This window comes from Ovis aries, chromosome 6 (genome assembly GCF_016772045.2).
Source record: "Ovis aries strain OAR_USU_Benz2616 breed Rambouillet chromosome 6, ARS-UI_Ramb_v3.0, whole genome shotgun sequence".
Classification (NCBI taxonomy): domain Eukaryota; kingdom Metazoa; phylum Chordata; class Mammalia; order Artiodactyla; family Bovidae; genus Ovis; species Ovis aries.
The window spans coordinates 117,986,303-118,009,333 of NC_056059.1; the positions used below are offsets into that span (position 1 = coordinate 117,986,303).

The 23,031-nt window shown below is 60.8% G+C and overlaps 1 protein-coding gene across 10 annotated transcripts; it reads left to right on the forward strand.

Annotated features, from left to right (window-relative positions):
* The first annotated feature begins 821 nt into the window (after positions 1-821).
* Positions 822-22,397, forward strand: RNF212 (ring finger protein 212). Of its 10 annotated transcripts, none has more exons than XM_042251757.2 (12): positions 822-1,023; positions 3,261-3,322; positions 5,511-5,585; positions 8,042-8,098; positions 8,916-8,974; positions 9,617-9,669; positions 9,754-9,817; positions 10,591-10,636; positions 11,967-12,099; positions 20,863-20,932; positions 21,957-22,078; positions 22,158-22,397. In XM_042251757.2, the coding sequence occupies exons 1-12, from the start codon at positions 915-917 to the stop codon at positions 22,190-22,192; spliced, it is 885 nt and encodes a 294-aa protein (XP_042107691.1). In that variant the 5' UTR covers positions 822-914; the 3' UTR covers positions 22,193-22,397. The 10 variants fall into 10 exon arrangements, with proteins under 10 accessions (XP_042107691.1, XP_042107693.1, XP_042107694.1 ...); XM_042251769.1 differs by having other exon boundaries at positions 900-1,023; positions 12,036-12,099; XM_042251759.2 differs by lacking the exon at positions 8,042-8,098.
* The last annotated feature ends 634 nt before the right edge of the window (positions 22,398-23,031 follow it).

Consider the following 23,031-nt stretch of genomic DNA (forward strand, 5'->3'; position numbering starts at 1 on the left):
GCCCTTTAGAAGCTACAGAAAATACAACAGTCCTTTCCACCAGCTTGCCTGTCTCTTTGTAAACGGGAAACAATCTTCTCTAGGTCAAGACTTTTCATATGCTCACGCCAGAGGCAAGCAAGGCCCTGGCTCCGCCTGGCCCACCTTTGCCACGTGACCGGGTCAGCTGGTCCTGGGCCCCAGTGACACCCCACCCTAATCCACCAAGCCCTCCTGGCACCCCGTCCTGGCCCACCGATCTCCTAGAACCCCACCCCAGGGTTTCCCGCCCCTCCACCTCCCGTTCCGCTGACCCCACTGGTCCCCCATGGCCCAGGGCCCCTTCCTCTCCCACCTCCAGTCTGCAGCCCTGCAGGCCCCTCCCCCTCCCCCACCACCACAGAACCGGGGCCTCCTGGCCGGTCAGCCCAGCGCAGTGCGCTCAAGGCTGGCAGACGTCCTGCCCCCTGTGGCCCCCTCCACCCTTCGCCCGGGCACTGCCTTCTGTGAGGCCGCGGCCCCCGGGAGGGTCCCCGAGACTCGGCGGCCTCGGCGCACCCACCTCGGCGCCGCCCGGGGGTCCACGCGGGTCCGGGAGTACCACGCGCTGCAGCGCTGGAGCGAGTGCGGCCGGGAACGCCTGAACGTTCCAGCTCCCTGACGTCCGGCCGAGACCACCCGCAGACGCGGCAAAGTGTAATCCTCCCCCCGAGCCCGTCCCTTCCTGCCTTGGTACCTTCCGCGCGCCTTTTGGCGGGAGCGGCAGGCCCTGGCGCGCAGGCGCGGAGTCACGCCCTCGGGCCAGGCTCAGATCCCGCGCGCGGCTCTCGCGCGGCTCTCGCGCAGGTCTCGCGCGGCTCTCGCGCGGCTCTCGCGCAGGTCTCGCGCGGTCTCGCGCGGCTCTCGCGCGGCGGCGGCGCGGCCCTGGGCCCGACATGGCCAGCTGGGTGTTCTGTAACCGCTGCTTCCAGCCGCCCCGGGCGACGTCGAGCTTCAGCCTGACCAGCTGCGGCCACGTGTACTGTGACGCGTGCCTGCGCAAAGGTCAGGGCGGGGCGGCGGCCTCGCGGGGCGGCGGCGCCCTGAGGAGGCGCCCTGGGGCGGGCGCGAGGGCCCCCGGAGCCGCGCTTCCTGGGGGAGCGCTGGCGGCGCCGGGCGGGGCCTCCGGGCTGGGGCAGCCTCGGCACCACCTGCCGCCTGGAGCCCGGCGGGCGAGGGGCGGGAAGCGGGGTCCGCAGAGGAGACGGGGGAGTGAGGCCCGGAGCCGGCGCGGGGGGGACCCCGGGCGGGCCGCGGGGGGACCGGCCGCCACCGCAGCCCCGCGCGCCCAGCGCCCGCGCGCCTCCGGCGCCACCTGGACAGACCTTCTCTGTCTCTGAGGTGCTTCTGTTGACCTAGAGGGCTCAGGCAGGAGGAGAGCCCAAACGAGCACGCAGTGAGCTCTCTCAGGGTGACGGGCCTGCGGTGCCAGCTCGAAGACCCTCTGGCGGAAGTGGCGCCCGTCTCCGTGGGCAGCCCTGAGCAGGGCGTCCGGCCGGCGCCGGGCTCGCCCCGCACGCCGCCCCGCGCGGGCCCGCGTCTGGCCCTCTCCCTCAGGACCCTGGGCGCACGCTTGCCCCTCGCGCCCCTGCCCCAGCGCGCCTGCTCGGCCCGGCGTGTTTCCCAGCTCGCTGCTTCCCTCGCGCTCCTCCGGCCTCTGTCTGCCGTGGTGGTGCCACAGGTGCGCTGGTGCTGGGCTCGCAGGTTCTGGGGTTCGGGGTGCCACAGGCGCGTGCCCAGGTGCGCTGGCCGAGTCTGGATCCTGGCAGACGAGGGGGCAGGCAGCACTCTGGGAGGAAGCGGAGCCCAGCACAGGGAGGTGTGTCCGAGCAGGGCAGCCACCAGGGCAGGACAGAAGCAGGGCTCATGTTGGGCAGACGAGTCTGGGCGGCAGCTGGCCGGACTGGGGGTGAGGCTCCCCTGGCCATCCAGAGTGCCAGGGGAGATAGCAGGTTTGAGGCAAGGCTCAGGACCTCACGGTGTGGAACAGAGGTGCCAGGGACCGCCGTGCAGGGAGACCGCAAAGGGCTGTGAGCGCACAAGGGTCTGGTGGTCCAGACAGTGGAGGGCCGCGGGGAGGGGACTGCAGGGGCCGGAGTGAGGGGGGGCCGGAGGCAGGAGAACCACACGCCTGTTCTCACCTGGGGAAGAGCCTTTCCTAAAGAAGCTGGGTGAGGGCTGGAGGAGGCTGGGGTGGGGAGAGACCGCCAAAATGTCAAACCAGGTCGCCCAGGGCAGTCAGGGCGCCGGCCTTGGTGTGAGGATTACCTGCCTAAGTGCCCTGCGGAGAGGAGAGAGGGGCTGGCTGGGTGCTGGGAGGAGAGAGGGAGGGCTGGGGTGGAGCTTAGGGGGTCTGTGGGGAGGGCAAGAGCCCTCTTGGAGGCAGTGGGTGGGAGAGGAGGTGAGCCCTCCCTTGGAAGACTAGGCCTGGGATGGGGAAGGGGAGGCGTCCCCTAAGACACAGGAAAGGGGCCTAGCCCATCAGCCCTGGTGTGGGCAGGGGGAGCGAGGCACGCCTAATGGGGCCTCTTTCTCAGGCGATGACTGTGGAGGGGACAGCCCTGGGACTGGGCCGTTGATGCTCCCTAGGAGGACCTGGGCCAGTCGGGTGTAGATGCCTCGCCTCCGAGCTGCCTGGTGGAGAAACCAAGATCAGAGGCTGTGAGGACCGGGCAGGGCCAGAGAGGAGCTGGAAGCGAGGGAGCTGAGGAGCCACCGCTGCGGGGTCCAGGGCCAGGCGGTGGAGGAGGGGCAGGGGGAGTGGGTGGGAGGAGGCTGAGCACGGGCGGGGCGGCAGGGTGGCCGGCGGTCCAGCCGCCTCGACTCTCAGCTCCCAGTGCGGCCTGGCCCTCACAGGAGTGCTGCTGCCAAGGCCGAGGGGAGAGCAGAACCCTGGAACTGTCAGGTGGGGGTGGGGGGAGCTTTCATTTTGTAGTGTTTAAAATTTTCAGCTAAGTTATCCCCATTTTATTCCCATAAAATATGCTTGTGGGAGATAATCTGGGCTGAGCTAAGATTAAGTGTTGTTGATCTGTGTGACCACTGTTTGGAGCATATTTGGAAAATAAGAAAAAACGAATTGTTAGTGTATAATTCTTTTCCAACTATGTGCATGCCCCCAGGCTTGTCCACGGTAAGGCCTGTAATCCTGTACACTTACGAGAAACACTGTAATTTAAGGTCTGCATTTGTGTGTGTTTAAAGGTACTATTCACTATAATCGAGTTTGCTTTCTTTTGTAGGTGAAAGGGATGAATGTTTGATTTGTAAAGTTGCTTGTCGTACAGTTCTACTTTCGAAACATGTGAGTTGAAGTCTGTAGTGTGTTAATGTTAATCGGTGGTTTTTTCTAAGTGTGACGTTCAATTTTTATTCAGTTGTGGTGTCTACAACTTTTGTCGATTTGCTTGGTGTGCTAGGAGATCGCGGAGACTTTCTGTATAAAGTCCACTAGTGGTTCTGAATCCCTCACACAGCTGTCTCCTCACCAGAGCCCGTGCACTGCTGGGGACAGGCGTGGGGCGCCGGCCCCTGCAGCTCCTCATGGTGGTGGGGTTGGTCTCCCTGGGGTCCATTCTAGTTAAGAGGGTCGAGGGAGTAAAGCTGATCCCTTCAAGTTTAGGTCCCAAGATGTGTATTTGATCTGATGTTTAATCTGTAAAAGTTCTTTTTCTGATTACAAACATAAAATTACCTCAAACCTCAAACATAACAGAAAACCATAACAGAATGTGAAAGTCCCCAACTCCTGCTTCCCAAGGACAACAAGCAGGAGTGTGGGCCCTGCTCGGGGTGTTGGTGGGACTTTGACAAAGTGGTGCTTCGCAGTTGGCGCTACACGTCCCGGAGTGCGCACTCGCATTCTCTGAAGATGGCTCCCGGTGTGATAGGAAAACCTTCTGGCTTTTTCAGTTTTTACTACTGCAGTCTTAAGATGAACATTTTTTTTTTTTTTTAACCATAGTTCTGCATACTTGTAAGACTATTTCCGGAGCATAAATTCCTAGAAGTAGGGAAAAGAGAGGCCTGGTGGGATGGGAGGGTAGGGTGGTGGCGCAAAATGTCTCCCTAATCATCACAAACAAAAAAAAGAGAGAGACAGAGGGGCACTGAGAACCCAAGGCTGACTGATTCCAAAGCCAGCCAGGGCTCTTAGCCACCACACTGCCCTCAAAATAGAAAGAAGGCATCACTTCGTTAAACCTCCTCCACCGGGCGCTTCTCAAATGCGTTTGCGACAGAATCCTTTTTCAAGGAGCACATATTAATACCCCACAGTCCACACTTGGAGGAACTGTTTTCCCGTATAAGCTTCTAGGGAGTAATCAGCGTGTCTTAGCGTGAGCCCAGCCCTGGAGTCTAGCAGACCCAGAGCAGATTCTCATCCTAGCTGTGGGCTTCTGAAAGAGTCTCTTTCCCATCTGCTCTGGGGCTCTCGTTACATTGTTGAAAAGATTAAATGAAATGACACTCAGAATTTTTCTATTAATATTTCCTTCTCCGTACATAGGGCGTGCAGTCGCCCCTTCTGTGCCATTGGGGGTCCCCATCCCTGTTTCCCCAGGGAAGCCCTGGGCCCCGGCAGGTCAGCACTGACACCCTAGCCTCCCCCAGGGCCTGGGAAAGTCTCCTTGTGGGGCCTGGTCCTCCGTGGGCGTCAGTCCGGTCTTCATCATTGGGGTCCCTGCCGCTGTGTGTAGGGCTCACTGGGGCCCTTGGAGGTGGGGGCAGACTTCTGTCCTGTTTCCTTCGAAGTACGGGGCTTGGGGCGTTGGGTGCTGTCCAGGGTCTCAGATGGTGTACTCGGAGCGCCTGCAGCAGGCCCCTGCCCTGCCGGCGCCCTTCCCAGCCCCTGCTCTGAGCAGAGTCTGGGGCCGTTTCCCCTGTAGCTGCCCCCACCTGCAAAGCAGCTGCCCCCGTCTCCAATGAAGCGGCCGCCCCCTCCCCTCCACAAGGTCCTCCAGCAGCTCCTGGGGCCCTGGCCCCTCGAGTGTTTCCTGACTGCTCCTGCGGGCCTCTCTCCCTGAGTGCAGCACGACCGTCACTCCACCGTGCATGGGCCCGTGTGTGCCCTTGTCTGCGCCCCTGTGTCCCTGGTGCTGCCGGGGCGGGGGGGGCGGTGGGGGGAGAGGAGAGGCAGGCCTGCCTGCAGGCGGTGTGCCCGGGCAGGTGCCGGTTCACGCACCCTCTCTCGTCATGTTTACGCCGAAGTGACAACACATACTTGTGAGAGTTAGAGACTGTGCCCGTTGCTCTTCCTGCTTCTGATTCCACCGTTTCCTTTGTACCCAGCTGCCCCAACCCCAGCCGCCTGAAACTCCTCAGCGCCACCCTTGGTCCCCTAGGAGGTGGCGCTGCCCTGCACCCACACCCCGCGTCCTCGGTGTCCCTGGAAGCCGCTGTGATGGTGTCCTGGCCGGTCTCGGCCCTGAAGCGCTGCGGCCCTCTGGGCCTGGAGGCAGTGTCGGCAGAAGCAGCCTTTTCTCTTTCAGACGGACTCCGACATTCAGGCGCTCTTCATGGGCATAGACGGCCTGTGCAGGAAGTACGCCAAGGAGACCTCCCAGGTAAGTTCCCAGGCCCTGGAGGTGGGGTGGGAGTCCAGTCTGCGCCCGCCCCCACTTTGGGAAGGCCGGGCACCACTCCCGTGTCTGAAGGCGAGAGACACAGCGGCTGCTCGGGCAGGACGCCCACGCTGCCTCGGGGATTGAGGGCTGGGCCGCAGCTCTGGGTCTGGAAGGTGGGACGGGGGCGTCCAGACACCGGGCAGGGGGCTGCATCTCCTGACACCCTCTCCTGACCCCTCGTGCCTGCGCGTCCTCTCCTGACCCCTCAGTACCGACGCCCTCGGCCTGTGCTGCTCCCAGACCATAACCTGGCCCGAGGACACGTGTCCTCCCACCGTCCCGGGCTCCAGGGGGCGTGGCCATGGCCAGCTCCTCAGCTTCCTTCGCGACCCCTGGTGGGCTGCTGGCGGCATAGCCTGCAGCCTCTGTGCGAGTCTCTTCAGGCTCACTTCTGTCTCGCTCCAGCTGGGGCTCAAGCCCTGTTTTGTTTTGTTTCTGTCGGTCAGGCCAACACTGAATCCCGAGGCTGGCCCCCACCCAGGGCAGGTGGTGCGTGGCTACACCCGAGCACACCCGAAGCCCTTGCCCTCAGTGGGGCTGCTCCCACCTGCTGCTCAGGGACCACCCCTTCCCCGGCCTCTTGCCCACGGTCAGCTTTGCCCATGGCCCTGTTCCTGCTATGGCCTCTCCTGTCCTGATGGATCTGAATCTCGGAGCCCTGCGTGCTTGTCCTCACCAAGGTCCCCCTTGGAAGCGGCCTGTCCACGGGCCTTGCTGGGCCCAGTGCCTCAGGTGGGGTTCCCCATGACTGTCTCCCAGACGCTGCTGAGCAGGAGCTCGGGGCCACGCCCAGAGGCGGTGCTGCTCCTGTTTGGGCCCTGCCCCAAGGCATGCGTTCAGAGGTCAGCTTCGGACATCGGTCTCTCTTGCCCTGAGCATGGGGCCCTCGGAGGAGTGAGCTGAGAGAGGTGACTGTCACCTTGTCTTGCTTCAGTGATGGGAAGGGCGCTTTAGACCTGTTCAGGCCCCTCCCGGGGGCACGGCCCTCACCTCCAGTCCCGCCCGGGGGAGGCAGAGGGAGACGCAGAAACAGTCCCCGGCTGATGAGTGAGGACTCAGAGCCTGCCTGCGAGGGCCCTGGCGGGGGCAGCGGGCGTGAAGGCCCTCGGTGCGATCCAGAACCTTCGGGTGGGGCCTCGGGAGCAGTGAGGACTCCTGCAGCGGCAGCCCTCGGCACCCTCCCGTCACCCTCTCCACGGGCGGGCACTCCAGGCAGAGCTTGTGTCCACTGCCCCACCTCTCGGTGGAGACACGCGCCCTTGTCCCGTGGGGTGGGTCCCCGACGGTGAGGGCTCTGAACCCCTCCGACAAGGCAGTAGCCAGAGCAGCAAGGGCCCTGGGAGGGTGTTTGCCGTCCACCTGCGGCTCCCCACCCTGAGGCAGTCAGAAGGACTTCTTCGCTCCGTCTGGACCAGATCAGGGAGCCTTGGGAGCATGCCCTGCCGTCTGCACGCCTAGGGGTAGCGCCCTGGCGGCAGGGAGTGACTGGGGGGGCGCTTATATGATGTTGCCCCGACCAGCCTGCTTAGTATTATTTGCGCTGTCTCTCAGCTGTGCACAGATGACAGCAAGAATTAGGCCTAAACAGTTCAGTGTTTCAAGAGGGTGGTTGTCGTCTGAAAAGCCCAAGGTTGCAGAATAGCTCTCCCTGGTGGTCCAGTGGCTGAGACTCTGTGATCCCGGTGCAAGCGCCCGGGTTCTGTCCCTGGTCAGGGAACTAGATCCCGCATGCTGTCACTGCGGATTCTGCACTCTGTAAAGAAGGTGGGAAAACCCTGCACACCACAACCAGGACTGAGCACAGCCAGATAACTGCATGGATGAACAGCTCGCTCTTCCCGCAAGTGTCCGTCATTCTCTCCTGATGTCAGTTGGCTCGTCCAGGAACAGTCCAGGCTCTGCTCCATAGACGTGGAGGTTGGGGCTCATAATTGGAGACCAGAGGTGGTGGTGATTTCAGGCACTGCTGACCTTGACCGGCTAGTAAAGCTCACTGGGCTCTCAGAGCGGCGTGGCCCTGCCAGCCTACCTGGTGGCATCCCTGCCCAGTGAAGTTCCGGTCAGGGGGCTCCTGTGATCCAGTGGCTGCTACCTGAGGGGCAGCACATGGTGACTAGCCCATGTGGGTCGTGTCCCGTCCTGTGTCCTGAGCACCACTGAAGCACGTGGAAGGGAGGCAGAGCAGCCGCCATGCCCACGTGGTCTCCACGTGGAACCCATGGTGCTCGCCACCTCTGGGTAGAGCTCGTCCGGCCAGGGCTGCCCACTGAGCCTGGGGTCTTCGGCTTCCGCTCTGGCTGCTGGGCAGCAGGGGGACAGTGTCTGGGGAGGAGCTGGGGCTTCAGGAAGCCCCCAGCCTCAGCCTCTGCAGCAGCTGACACATGCTGTCTTCTCAGATCTCAGAATTTCAAGAAAAGCACAGAAGAAGACTGTTGGCCTTCTATGGAGAAAAGGTAACTCCAGTCAGCGGGCCACAGGGAGCGAGGTGGCTGTGTTACCCCTCCTGGCATAGGCCGCTGGGTGGTGTCTGCCTACAAACGCTCAGCCCGCTGCACGGTTCCTCTCTGAGGTCAGCCATGCAGCCACCTGGGGACCCACGCGTGGTTTCGCCTCCACCTTGGGCGTCACTACAGACCCATGGTCAAACCGTGGTTTCTGCGGTGCTTTTTGATAAATGTGAGCATAAAGTTGTTCTGACCGATCTTCACAAAAGGAGGTTTAGTACGCATTTGCTTATCCCCAAAGCATCCTCCTCGCTTGGTTTTGAAACTCTAAAGAAGAAAAATAAAGCTTCAGGGAAAACAAATGTGGCACTTCAGCTGTAACTTGGGTTGAAGCCTCCTATTGGGCCGTGCGGGTGGAGAGGAGCAGTGGGTGGGCACCAGGGGCGCTCTGCCCGAAGGCTGCTCCGCGGGGCAGGGTGGTGCCAGGCCGGGCTGTGCACTTCCCAAGAGGTTCCTGGAGCCGGTTTCCAACACACCTGGTGGCCTGCTGCTGCTGCTGGGTCGCTTCAGTTGTGTCTGACCCTGCGCGACCTCAGAGACGGCAGCCCACCAAGCTCTGCCGTCCCTGGGACTCTCCAGGCAAGAACACTGGAGTGGGTCGCCAAAAAAGCGAAGTGGGATTGGTGCAGATCCTCACAGAAAGTGCGAGGGCCTCGGCCACGCCACCTGCACTCTGATGCCTGGCTTAAGAACTTGAGAATTCACTTGTTCCCGCTAAACTCTCACCGGCCTGTGTGGTGATAGGAAGTCATTCAATTGTGTTTAGATTTCTCAGTTGGAGGAGTCCCTCAGGAAGTCGACACTGCGGGTGGAGCAGCTGCAGAGGTGAGTCCTGGGGGCATGCGGGGGGGAGGGGACGCAGGGCGGGTGAGAAGGCCTGGTGTCTCCAGATTCGAGTTTGCCTGTTTCCCTCCATCTCCGGGTGGGCTGCTTGTGGCGCGGGGGGTTCTGGGCCAGGCCCCCCCACTGACCACTTCACTCCGCTTGCACTGGTGTGGCTTACATCTCCCTCCAGGAGGAACCTGTGCCCCCAGCCCCCACAGCTGGCACCCTCACCCCAGACCACACGCGCCCGGGTCTTCCCACCTGCCCCGGTGGTGTCTCTGCTTCTGGCTCTGTCTCGGGGACCGTGGACGCTTGTCCACCCCACACACCAGCACCCAACTTGTTTCACGAGGTCACCTGGAAGCAGGCACGAATGTCCTTTGGGAGCTGGGCCCAGCAGCCGGTCCTGCTCAGCAGGCTTCTAGGGAGCGCCCACTGTGTTCTCAGCGCTGTCTGCTGTGTGTTCTGGGGACTCGGGAGCCCCTCTGGGGTGGACCAGGCCCGTGCAGGTTCCCGAGGTGAGGAGGGGCCAGAGCGTGTCATGGAGAAATGGGTCCTTTCTGTTTCTTTACTTCAGGTTGGAAGGAATTATCTGGATGTAAACGTTTGCGATTCAATAACGCCTTTTCTCCATCTATTTAGGGTGAGGTCATCACAACAAACAGCTTTCAGCACAGTAAAAACTGCAGCTTCAAGTAAGTGAAGTGACGCCTAGAAGGGGGAGGGTGGCAGAGGTGCTGGGTCCGCCCGTGGCTCCAGCACTGGGTCTCTCGTCACAGCACCTTCTGCAAAGCCGAGTGGACCTCTTCTGTTCCAGCCCCGTGGCTCGTCAGCCTCTGAGAGGTCTGCGTCCTCAGCCCCCACCCCCAGCGTAGGCACTGGGCGCAGGCGCCCCACCCTCGCCACTCCCGTCTCCAAGCAGAGGGGTGGGCGGGGTGGCCACGTGACCGGGCTGGGCCCTTCCTTGACTGGGATGGGAGGGGTGACCGGTGGCAGCCTCTGGGACCTAGAGCCCCTGGTGAAGTGCTTTTCTTGGAAGTGTGCGCTTGGGCCCGTGGGCAGCAAGGCTGATGGGGGTGCCCTGGCCGCGCCCGGCAGGCCACACCCCTGTCCCCAGCTCTTCAGAAAGCGGAGAGCGAGGCCCCCTCCTAGCTGCCCTGTGCTCCTGCGAGGAGGCCTGGCCTGTCCCCGCCAGCCTGGAGCAGGTTAATTAGGGAGCTGGCGTGACTGAGCGCTGCACGCGTGAAACGTGGGCCGGGCCATAGGGTGGACAGAGGTAGTGGTCCCGCCCCAGACATCCGGCAGGAGGTGGGGGAGCCCAGGGACGGTGCAGGTGGCGAGGAGGAGCCAAGGGGCCCTTCCTGGGATGGACGGGGGCTGGAGACAGGAGGGCCCTTCTAGCCGCACGGTGGGCGCCTCCGTGTCTTGGGCAAGTGTGTCTGCTTTGTGGGCCTTGCTGGCCTGGGCGGGGCTGTGATCACCGCACTCTGGGAGTGCTGAGCAGCTGTAGGGAGGGGCCCGCAGGGCCTCGTGTGTGCGCATTTGCACGTGTGTGCGTATGTGTTTCTGTCACCTCAGTGCAGTCACCCGTGGCTGTCTCGCTGTCTGTGTAACAGGGCAGAGTCCATGGAAGTCGACTTCACGCCCTCTCCGAGAAGAAAGGTGAGCATACTGACTTCACGCGTGTGGCCCCAGGCGCTTTGCACGGGTGGTCTTTCCCGGCGTGGATAGCTGTCCCATGGCACATGCGCAGAGGCAGCCGGTCGCCAGGCAGCTCCAAGGAGAGGCCTGATGGGGAGGCTGAGGTACGGCCTGGGTGGGGGTACCCCCTCTCTTGCTGGCCCGGTGGCCTCGTGACGCCTCAGTTCCTGCTGCTGCTGTGCTCACGCCCTCTCCAGCCTGGGCACTGGACGCCCCGCGCCTGCAAAGTCTTCCTGTGTACCGTCACGGACCCTCACGCGAACAGAGGGCCTGGGCCTGTGAGAGAGGACGCTTGGATTCTGCCCGACGGGAGCAATTTTGTCCCCGTGCTGTGACTAACCTCTCAGAGTCGGCCCGTGACGGACACGGGGCACCAAGTACAGGACAGGCCAGAGGTGGGGGTGGGGAGCAGGGGGCAGAGAGGGCCCGGGAGGGGCCCAAACCGGAGGGGCTCTGAGCGCAGCAGCCGTGGGAAGGCTGTGGGGTGGGGTCTGCTCACAGCCAGCCGCACCGCAGCCTCGGCGGTGAGTGAGGGTCACGTGGAGCCAGCACCGTCCTCCCCTTGGGCTCTGTGAGGTGTCAGCCTGTGCTGGGTGGGCAGGGGCTGGAGCCCAGAGGCGGGGAGCTGCTGCGTGGGTGGACACCGGGTTGCTGGGCAGTGTGACCCCACTTGCAGTGTTGGGGGTCTCTTCGAGGCTGTCATCCTGCCAGCAGAGGTGAGGCTGGGGTGGGGCTGTTGGCAGAGGGGGTCCTGGACTGAGGCCGCCACAGCTGGTGCTCACCGCGTGACGCTGGAGCAAAGGAGCACTGTGGTGACAGGCACGGGGGCAGGGCGAGGGCGCGTTGGCGTCATGGGGCTGGTGGCTGGCAGGCAGCAGCAGCAGTGCCAGGCCCAGGCTCCTGGCCCCCAGCAGGTGTGTGCCCCCCACCAGGCCCTACCACTCAGTGGGAGGGCTCCGGGCCGCAGGGTGGGGTGGGGCCCCGCCTGGTGGGTGCGCAGTGCAGAGTGGGCCTGCCCTCACCACCGCCTGCCAGTGTCTGTCAGCATCTGGATTTCAAGGTGATGAGACGCTCCCAAAGTGAGGATTACTCAGGCTTTTCGAATTCCTAATGCCAGCCAAGAACTTCGTTTACTTTTCCTCTTGTGAGATCCTTAAAGTCACCAGTGGAGCCTTCATCCACTCACCACCTGGGCCCCTGGGGCGGCAGGCGCAAAGCCGCCAGCGGCCGCGTTCCCACACACAACGGTGCCGTGTGTCAGGCAGGTGCGACTGAGGATCTGTGTTCTTAGCAAACAGGGACAGTCTCTGCTCCTGAGCCAGTCTGGAGCGTCAGCGGTCACTTTCTCTTTATGAGGCAGCCTGAGGTCGCCACTGGCCCGCCGCGGATCTCCCTGCTCAGCCCACCTCGGGACGGGCGCATGGGTAAGTGGAGACGCCTCGCCTCGCCCAGACCTCACCTGCCGCAAGGCCTACCCTGCCCCCAAAGCGGCCGCTCCTGCCCTGCTGTCCTGCCTCAGCGCCAGTGCCGCCGTGCCTCCTGGTGGCTGTCGGCGTGGCCGCGGGTGAGCGCCCGGCCCTTCCTGGGGTCAGCGTGAGCACCAGGCTCAGGCTCAGGCTCACGCTGTCCTCCCCGAGTCCCTCCCTGGAAGATCCCTCGGTGTCGTTGTGGAAGCGCACCCGCGTGAGCCGAGCGCTGGCTCCTCTCCAGCCTCAGCGCCTTAGCTCGCTCTCCCCGCGGCTGCCGCACGTTTGCCCTTGGCTTCCTGTCCTCTTGCTGAGGCTGAGGCCCTGAGCGTCACCCCTGAGGTGTGGGTGTTCTGCCCTGCCTCGTCCAGGGCCTGTCGGTGCCCCCTTGGCACCTGAGCACCTGGTTGGCACTTGGTTTCCTTCTGCCCAGCCTCAGAAGCAACCGTGGGTGCAGGTCAGGCCTGCGCCTTCCCGTCTCCCTGCCACGCGCTCCTGGGGTCTCAGGCTGGCAGTTGCGCCCAGGCGCTTCCGCGCCTCCTGCCCACCTCCGTCCTGTGCAGCTGGCGTGTCTACCAGTCAGGGTCCCAGCCGCTTATTCCGTGGACGCAGCGCCACTCAGCCCCGTGAAGCCGCCTCTCCCCGTCGCCAAGCACTGCCTGCTTCCTGCTGGCCCATTCCATCGGCGATGGAGGCGGCCTGCCTTCTGGGCACTGGGCATTCTGGGCCCCCACCTTGGTACTTCCCTGCAGGGGTCGGTCTCCTGTCAGTGTCTGCGGGCCCAAGGCACCAAGCCTGCTGCTAGGAGCACCTTCCCCTTAGGAGCCTGGGGTCTGGCCGATGGTGATCGCAGTTCCCCGTGCTGTCGCAGCAGGACCTTGTTGCCTCTTTGTTCTATCAACATCTTGTAAGAGCCCATAATGGAAAAGAATAGATTAACGTGTAACCGAAACACAGTTATATGCTTACAACTAGACAACATTGCGAGTAAACCGTACTTCAGTTTTTAAAAAACAAGAAAGGACCGTTTTAAATCTGGAGGAATGGAAGCAGTTATATTAAAAAGCATTTAGAAGGCAACAGAAGCCGACGGGCAGAGAGCACTGAGGCAGAGAGAGCAGACGGCATGGTGGCGGGAGCAGGCCGACGCCGGCCCCTCTGATCCCACGCTGAGCGGCCGGCCTGCCAGTGAAGAGGCGACCCCACCCCTGAGACGCGCTCCAGCGGCAGCGCAGATGCAGTCAGGGTGAAAGGAGTGACCCCACACTGGATGACGCCCGAGAAACCCACCAGCAGCGCAGGGAGCCTCGTGGTGACGGCGCAGTGCTCACGAAGGTGTCCACCCCAGACCGCAGTGCAGGTGCCCGAAGCAGAGGCTGACAGGTGCTGGGAGGAGCCAAGTGCGTTCTGGGAGCACACGCTCCCGCTCAGAGGCAGAAACAAGCAGTGAAGTGGACACGCAGCGTCGGCCTTGGACAGTGTCTGGTGTGAGTGCCCACCAGGGCAGAGACCTCCGCCTGCTGTGCGCGGTCTGCGGGGGACCTGCCTCATGCCCGGAGGTGCAGACAGGCTGAGACACAACTCAGGTGCCTCTGCGAGCAGTGGGTCAGATTGGATGTTCTGTGAAGAGGACCTTGCAGTGGGGTATAAGACAGGCCCTGACACTTGGGAAGAACTGTTTACACAGAGGTTATCTTGGGGCCAAAGTGGAATTAAGTTGGAAATCAGCAAAAGAAAAAATCTAAGAATAAAATATTTGAAAACACAATTATAACTACCTTATGGATCAAAGGAAAAACACAAAGCCTTTGACTGTGGATCACAACAAACTGGAAAATTCTTCAAGAGATGGGAATGCTAGACTACCTTACTTGTCTCCTGAGAAACCTGTATGCAAGTCCAGAAGCAACAGAACTGGACATAAAACCATGGACTGGCTCAAAATTGGGAAAGGAGTACACCAAGGCTGTATATTGTTACCCTGCTCATTTAACTTCTGTGCAGAGCACATCATGTGAAATGCCGGGCTGGATGAAGCAAAAGCTGAAGTCACGATTGCTGGGAGAAATAGTAGTAACCTTAGATATGCCGCCCTAATGGCAGAACTATAATGACTGTACCGTGGAAGCAACAAATAGATTTGAGGGACTAGATCTGATAGACTGCCTGATGAACTATGGACGGAGGTTCGTGACATTGTACAGGAGATAGGAATCAAGACCATCCCCAAGAAAGAGATATGCAAAAAAAGAGAAATGGCTGTCTGAGGAGGCCTTACAAATAGCTGTGAAAAGAACAGAAGCGAAAAGCAAAGGAGAAAAGGAAAGATATACCCATTTGAATGCAGAGTTCCAAAGAATAGCAAGGAGAGATGAGATAAGGAGATAAAGAAGTAAGGAGAGATCGCTTCCTCAGTGATCAAAGCAAACAAATAGAGGGAAACAATGGAATGGAAAAGACCAGAGATCTCTTCAAGAAAATTCGAGATACCAAGGGAATATTTCATGCAAAGGTGGGCTCAATAAAGGACAGGAATGGTAGGAACCTAACAGGAGCAGAAGATATTAAGAAGAGGTGGCAGGAATACACAGAAGAACTCTACAAAAAAGATCTTCACGACTGAGATAATCACGATGGTGTGATCACTGACCTGGAGCCAGACATCCTGGAATGTGAAGTCAGGTGGGCCTTAGAAAGCGTCACTACGAACAAAGCTAGTGGAGGTGATGGAATTCCAGTTGAGCTATTTCAAAGCCTGAAAGATGATGCTGTGAAAGTGCTGCACTCAGTATGCCAGCAAATTTGGAAAACTCAGCAGTGGCCACAGGACTGGAAAAGGTCAGTTTTCATTCCAATCCCAAAGAAAGGCAATGCCAAAGAATGCTCAAACTACCGGACAACTGCACTCATCTCACATGCTAGTAAACTAATGCTCCAAATTCTCCAAGCCAGGCTTCAGCAGTACGTGAACCGGGAACTTCCAGATGTTCAAGCTGGATTTAGAAAAGGCAGAGGAACCAGAGATCAAGTTGCCAACATCTGCTGGATCATGGAAAAAGCAAGAGAGTTCCAGAAAAACATCTATTTCTGCCTTACTGACTATGCCAAAGCCTTTGACTGTGTGGATCACAATAAACTGTGGAAAATTCTGAGCGAGATGGGAATACCAGAGCACCTGACCTGCCTCTTGAGAAACGTGTATGCAGGTCAGGAAGCAATAATTAGAACTGGACATGAAACAACAGACTGGTTCCAAATAGGAAAAGGAGTACGTCAAGGCTGGATATTGTCACCCTGCTTATTTAACTTCTATGCAGAGTACATCATGAGAAACGCTGGGCTGGATGAAGCACACGCTGGAATCAGGATTGCCAGGAAAAATATCAGTCACCTCAGATATGCAGATGACACCACCCTTATGGCAGAAAGTGAAGAAGAACTAAAGAGCCTCTTGATGAAAGTGAAAGTGGAGAGTGAAAAAGTTGGCTTAAAGCTCAACATTCAGAAAACTAAGATTGTGGCATCCAGTCCCATCACTTTATGGCAAATCGATGGGGAAACAGTGGCTGACTTTATTTTTCTGGGCTCCAAACTCACTGCAGATGGTGACTGCAGCCATGAAATTAAAAGACACTTATTCCTTGGAAGGAAATTTATGACCAACCTAGACGACAAATTGAAAAGCAGACATTATTTTGTCAACAAAGGTCCGTCTAGTCAAGGCTATGGTGTTTCCAGTGGTCACGTATGGATGTGAGAGTTGGACTATAAAGAAAGCTGAGCACCGAAGAATTGATGCTTGTGAACTGTGGTGTTGGAGAAGACTCTTGAGAGTCCCTTGGACTGCAAGGAGATCCAACCAGTCCTTCCTAAAGGAGATCAGTCCTGGGTGTTGATTGGAAGGACTGATGCTGAAGGTGAAACTCCAATACTTTGGCCACCTCACGCGAAGAGTTGACTCATTGTAAAAGACCCTGATGCTGGGAAAGATTGGAGGCAGGAGGAGAAGGGGACGACAGAGGATGAGATGGTTGGATGGCATCACCAACTCAATGGACATGGGTTTGGGTAGACTCTGGGAGTTGGTGATGGACAGGGAGGCCTGGCATGGTACGGTTCGTGGGGTTGCAAAGCGTCGGACACGCCTGAGCGCCTGAACTGACCTGACCTGAACGGCAGAAAGTGAAGAGGAACTAAAGAGCCTACTAATGAGGGTGAGCAAGGAGAGTGAAAACCTGTCTCAACATTCAAAACCAAAGGCCATGGCGTCTGGTCCCATGATTTCGTGGCAAATAGATGGGGAGACAGTGGAAACAGTGGCAGATTTTATTTTGTTGGGCTTGAAAATCACCGCAGGTGGTAGATATAACCGTGACATTAAAAGATGTTCCTTGGCTGGTGCTCCGGGTGCAAGAGGCAGGTCGGACCGCCCAGTCTGCGAGGTGCTGTGCCGTCCCGGCACCAGCCTGAGGACTCCAAAACTACCGTCCCCCTGCCGGGCAGCATGGGCGCCCTGAACGGAGCGGGTATTCCAGCAGGACTGAATTCGGAGAAGGTAGCGGCTCTGCTTCAGAAACTGAATTCTGACCCTCAGTTCGTACTGGCCCAGAATGTCGGCACCACTTGCAACCTGCTGGACATCTGTCTGGAGAGGGCCTTGCTCCTAGAGTCGAGTCGGGGGAAGGTGCCCTGATATTCAAGCTCTCGAAACTGCATGCTTCCTGACGGTGTCGCTGTCCCTCCGAGGCGGCATCACTGAAGTCTGTTTGTCAGGGTAATTCTGTGTGCCTTGACTAGCCCAGGAATGGGAGGTTGATCAAAATCGACATGATTCCTTCCAGTTGTTCTGAACTGTGGAGAACACGGCTCTACTTGAGTCGTGGTTAAGTAGAGGGTTAGAGAAAGTGGGTGAGAGAACAACCAAAAACTTACCATGATCTGAATTATAATCATTAGAGGGAGCTCTCGCCAAATGGTTTAACTCCGGCCTCTGGAATTGGGAGTTGGGTGGGGCACAAAAAGGGGGTATCATCCATTCTTTCTGACAACTAGATGGTGCTGAGAAGCTTTTGAATAAAACACTTTGCTTTAAAAAAAAAAAAAAAAAAGTTCCTCGGAAAGAAAGGGAAAGTGAAAGTTGCTCAGTCGTGGCCGACTCTTTGCAACCCCATGAATCCATGGAATTCTCCAGTCCAGAGTACTGGAGTGGGTCGCCTTTCTCTTCTCCAGGGGATCTTCCCAACACAGGAATCGAACCAGGGCCTCCCGCACTGCAGGCGGATTCTTTACAAACTCGGAGATAGTGGAGGACAGGGAAGCCTGGCGTGCTGCAGTTCATGGGGTCGCAAGGAGTGGGACACGGCTTGGCGACTGAGCGCCGAGCGCGGTGCATTTCCACGTGAACCCTAGATCCGCTGACCAGGTTCTCCCTGTGGGTTTTGTAGGAGCTCATGGTTTGAGGGATTCCCCTCAATGAGACCTGACTACTTACTGGTCCCCAAGTGACCTGAAGAACTGCCATTTTCGGCGTATGAGCCTCGTGCTTGTTTCATGAACTGGAGCCTGAGGAATGAGTTATCTGACAGTGGAATTTTCCTCGTGGAATTCCGGATCGGGTGCGGTGTGCAGGAGGCATCTTTTTGTCCTTTGCTTTCACCCATTTGCGTCTCTGGACCTAGAGAGTGTGTTCCGTGGACACGCGTGGTTGGGTCGTACTCGTGATCTGCGCCTCTGCGTCGAGCGTTCGGTCGCTGGGCCAGCACGGCTGTGAGTGGGCCTGGACTGGCGTCTGTGCTGTGTTCTCGTTGCCGTGTGGGGCTCCGTGTGTGTCCGAATCCCCTCAGCTGCCGCCACTGGCTTTCACCGCGCTCAGCGCGCCATTTGCTGTGGACTGTGTCCCTCGAGGCTGTGTTTGGAGCTGGGGTTTTCTGGAGGTCAGCGCCGCCCTGAGGGTGGGACCTAATCCGGTTGGATCCGTGTCCTCCCTGGGAGATGCACACACGGGAAGAGGTCACGTGAGGACACAGCCCGAAGGCGCGTCTGCAGGCGGTAACTGGGATCCGCCGGATCTCCAGGACCCAGACCTGCCTGTGCCCTGCCTGGGACGCCCGCCTCGGGACTAGGAAACAGAGATGGTCTTGGCTGAAGCCGAGCCTGCAGGGAGCCAAGCCGACCGGGAGACACCGGCCTGTGGTTCTCGTGCCTGGGGAGCCGTAGCCTCTCTTGCCACCCGACCGAGTTCTGATCAAGTAGTTTCCCCCCAATCCAAGAGGCTCTGATGACCTGGAGCCACAGGTGACAAGAGCCCACAGCCCGGCTCTCGTGCCCCCTTTAGAGACGCTCACTGTCTTAGAGGCAGGAGGAGTCAGGCCCGCTCCACGGGCGTCTGCACCCGCCTCCTTCCCCTCAGAGCCGCGTGCCTGTGGCGTCACTCTCCCACCCAAGCACGACTTCACTGTGGGGCAGCTTGGCCAGCAGTGAGCTCTCCTAGGTTTTGGCTTCCTGTGAACAGCGTTGTCTTCATTTGAGGACACGCTCCCTGGGCAGAGTCTCACCTGGCGGCACCGTGCAGGGTCGTCCTGTTGTCTGGCCCCGAGTTTCTGACCAGGAGTCGCCATCAACCCTGTGCTCATGTCCCTGTGTCCCCATGTGTGAGGAGATACTCTCTTTGCTGAGGACTCTCCACCCTTTGCTCATTTTGGAAGGCTTTTCAAAATGGTGCAAGTCTTGAGGCCTCTTCCTACTCTTCCGGGAGGGCTGTGGCTGGTCTGGGGTTCTGCGTGCTGGCCACAGCGCCGTGCCCTTTCCTCCTGCTCGCGACCCCAGATGCAAAGCCGCAGGTTCCTAGCCGCCCTCTCTCAGCCCAGGCGAGGGAGCCCCCTCCCCAGCCCGGCGGCAGTGGGTGTCCAGGTGCGGGGCTGTCAGCTGCCTTGGCGGTGTCCTGGAATGGTCCAGTCTCCTCACAGATTTCAGCTCCGTGGCAGCTGAAGTCAGTTCTTGGCAAACACTCCTGGAAGAATGGAAGCCGTAGGACCGTGGCTCGACCCCCTTCCGGGTTCCCATCCATGAGCCCATGCACCTTGGTCCCCCAGCTGTCGGCGCCCAGGGTCTTGTCCAGGGGACCCTGTCCTGGCATCACGGGCGCGAGCACGCTGCGTGCCCAGCAGTGAGACGTCCCCTCTTTAAGTGTCAACATGGTCTCCATCTGCATTTTTCAAAAGGAAGTCTTGCCAGACTCCCTCAGTCACGCCCCCTGTGTTCCTGAACTGAACCCTGGCCCAGACCGGGGGACGTCCTCAGCGGGCCGCTGGCCTCTAGTTGGGCCGCAGCTCCAGCTCTGCAACAGCTGCTCGGTGCCACCCGGCCTTGCCGCCGCCTGGCCTGCTGGGCGCTGGGGTTAGCACCCTCAGGACAGAGACCCCAGGGTCCCTGATTCTCAGGCAAGATCCGAAAGACCACCAACTGTGGGCCTGGCACCTGTCTTCCTGGGCTCAGACCGCTACCCACACAGCCCGTGAGTTCACCTCCTAGGGCCTTGGGGTTCTCGGCGGTGTTAACAATAGTCGTCCCCACAGAGTCGTGTAAAGCACAGGTGAGAGACTGCTGCCGCTGGCCATCGGGGCGCGAGCGTGTGAGACCGAACACGCGGTTTTCTCTGGGAGGCCAGCAGGGTGGGAGCCGCGGGCAGCACAGACTCACAGTCCCCGGGAGCAGGCTGCAGGGCTTCCTGGGAGACGCGGGTGCAGGCCTGGGCCAGAGCCGGGGCGGGGGCTGGGAGGGGCGGCGGGGCACACAGGCTGGCGGGTGGCAAGGCCGCCCCACTTGTCTGGGCTGAGTGTCTCCACAGACAGGAGCCAGCCCTGGCCTGGCTGCTCTCACGTCAGAGGCACGCACGCGTCACGGGCACAGTGGGCCCACCTCTGAGAGCCAGCCCACCTGGAGCGGCGGGGAAGGGGGGCCGTCCCTCCAGGGTCAGTGAGGCCCCAGGTTGTCAGACCCTGTAAAGCCCCAGAAACAGCAGGCGTGATGAACGCAGCTGTTGAGATGGTTCATCCTGGCTCTCAGCCATTCTGGGGGTCTCCTGCGGCAACCCGCAGTGGGCTGTGTCTTCACAGTGCACACTGCCCCAGGCAGAGAGATGAGACCTCCGTGGGCCGTGGGAGGGAGAGGCAGTCACCCTCTCTGGTCCAGGTTGGTCACGGAAGGGGTACGCGAGGGGACACAGAGCCTCAGCTAAACGCTGGTGTCTTCTTTTTCCCACTTCCTCCTGATGCAACTCCAGAACTGAGATGCAGGAGAATTCAGGTATTCGAAAGAACAGTTTTTTTCATACTTGCCCCCTGGTGTGGCTGAAGCACGCCAGGGACCATTTACATCTTTAACAGAAGCTTCTTACTAGCCGGGAGGGGTCAACGGCAGAAGTCAGAGGGTAAGCCTCCGTGCCTTGGGTGGAGACCGCACAGTGGTCCCAGCGCCTGACGTTGCCTGTGGCTGCTGCCCTCCTCAGAGCCAGAGGGGCCTCCCTGCCAGTGGCCTTCGGGGTGACAGGTCCAGACGTGGGCCGAGAGCTGCCACACACAGGAGCGTCCTTCCCGAACGGAGCCGTGGGCAGCGGCGCGGGGGGCAGTGGCCTCAGACCGCCTGCTCGGGCGAGAAGACGGGAGCTCGGGGGGTCCTGGCTGGGGGCGGCAATGGGCACAGCCCCCCGATCTGTCCTTGCAGGCAGCATCGCCCACCGCCCTCAGCACCTTGGCCTGACGCCCCGATGCTCCAGCGAGCCTCAGGCACCCAGGTAGGTCCCACCCTTGGTTTCTGGGGGGCGCCGGGACCCTGCCAGTCCCATCCCGGGCTCTGAGGGAGGCTGTGCTGTGGGCACCGCTTCACGTTCTTGAAGCTGAAAGGCGACATGGGCCACCATCACGAACACCCTGGAGGACCCATCCTGGCTGCAGGGCCCCGGGGGTGGCAGGGTCCCCGGCAGGCAGGTAGCCGTTCTGCAGGTGCTGCCCGAGGGGCTCCAGCTGGAAGGGCCCACAGCATGCCCGGCCCAGTGACACCATGTGCAGCGGCAGACGCGCCAGGCGTGGGCCACCTCCCCCGGGGGCTCCTCAGCCCTGGGAGTGCAGGCAGTTTCTGCAGACGGCAGACCCTTCTTTCCCTCACTCCTCACCCAGAGCCTGTCTCCACTTTGCCATTTAGCACCGCCCAGATCCCTGGCCTCCAGACCTCTGGCCCCCTGCCTGTGACTGACAAAGCCATCCCCTCGCCTGCCTAGACTCGGGCCGCAACCCAAACCTCCGAGGCCACTCACCCCATTCCATGTCAGGGGTCTGCTTCGTGCCCTCTGACCCCCAGACAGCCAGCCCCCAGGTGCATGCCCTTTGACCTCCAGGGAGTCGGTCCCCCTACTCCATGCCTTCTGATCCCCAGGAAACCAGCCCCCTTATGCACACCTTCTGACCCGCAGACAGCCAGCCCCATCCCGCTCCGTGCCCTCTGACCCTCAGGGAGATGCCCCCGGCTCCACTTCCCGGCTGTACCTTGCCTTTCTCAGCATCAGCACAGAGGACCCTGGGAGACCCATGTGGATGCTGGGCCCCGTGAGTGAGCAGCGGTTCTCGGCACCCTGCTAGGGTCACCACAGTCCAGACCGGGCCTCCCGTGAGGCTGCCTGCTGGGCGCTGTGTGGGGGCTGCTCCCGCTGGACCTGTGGCCCCAGGCCGGCCGTGTGCCCTTCGAAACTGAGACGCAACCGACCCTTGAAAGACCACGCAGTCAAAGTCACTGCTGATTTTATCTATCAAATTTGCTGCTAGGATCCCGGCCCTGCAGATGCCCCGTGAGTGGCCAAGGCAGAGCCCGGCGCCTGCGGCGGGCAGAGGGGCAGCACCCAGGCAGCCCATCAGTGTCTCAGGGCTGATGCAGAGGCAGCGTCCAGGTAGGCGGGGCCCAGGGAGCAGCCGGAGCCCAGCGCGAGAGCCCCCGCGGCCCCTCACAGTGGCCCTGTCTCCCTGCAGGGCCTGCAGGCCTCGGGGGGCTTGCACGCGAGTGACAGAGGCTCCTCCCGTCTGGGCGTCCACGGGGCACTCGGCACGGCTCACAGCAGGCTCCTCCCGTCTGGGCGTCCGCGGGGCACTCGGCACGGCTGACAGCAGGCCCCTCCCGTCTGGGTGTCCGTGCCGCCCGCCTGCTGCTTCCCGACAGAGCGGCTCGGCCACGCGGGTGAATAAATGGCCACCGGGCTGCCTGGGCCAGCAGTGTGGCGCGTCTGCTCTTTACTCCGTAGGCCCTCCTTACAGGCAGCCGGCCCCCACCTCCCTGCTGGGGACCGCGACAGGCTTCTGGGAGGTGGCGGGCTGGTCCAGGCCACGGCGGGGATGAGGCTGGCGATGTGGCCTCACGGGCAGGATCCGTCCCTGACCCCGTCACGTGCGGGCTCGTGTGTCTCCAGCTGTGGGCTTCACGTGACCTCCCGGGGGCCAGGTGCGCCCTCCTCGCCCCATGTGGCTTCGGACACGGCTGGCTGGAAAGACAGAACTATGGTCCTCACGTCGCAGTTAGCTGAGACCTGCCCCCAGAGCCCTAGGTCCTCTCACCTGGGTCAAGCCCACGGCCGAGCTTGCTGAGAGCAGGTGATCCTCTGCCCTGGGGGGCTGAGCAGGGCAGGCGGTGCTCCGCCCTGGCCTCCACGCTGCGGGCATCAGAAGTGCTCCTGAGGGCACAGGTGGTGCTAGCCGGTCTGCCTGGGCACACGCCTGCAGGGTGAGCATGATGCCCCAGACAGGGATGTGGGCGCCGTGCAGGGCAGACAGCTCGGCAGGAGGGGCGAGGGCGGCGGGACCGGAGGGGGCTCGGCGGCCACAGAGGAGCCCTCGTGATGCCGCCTCCAGG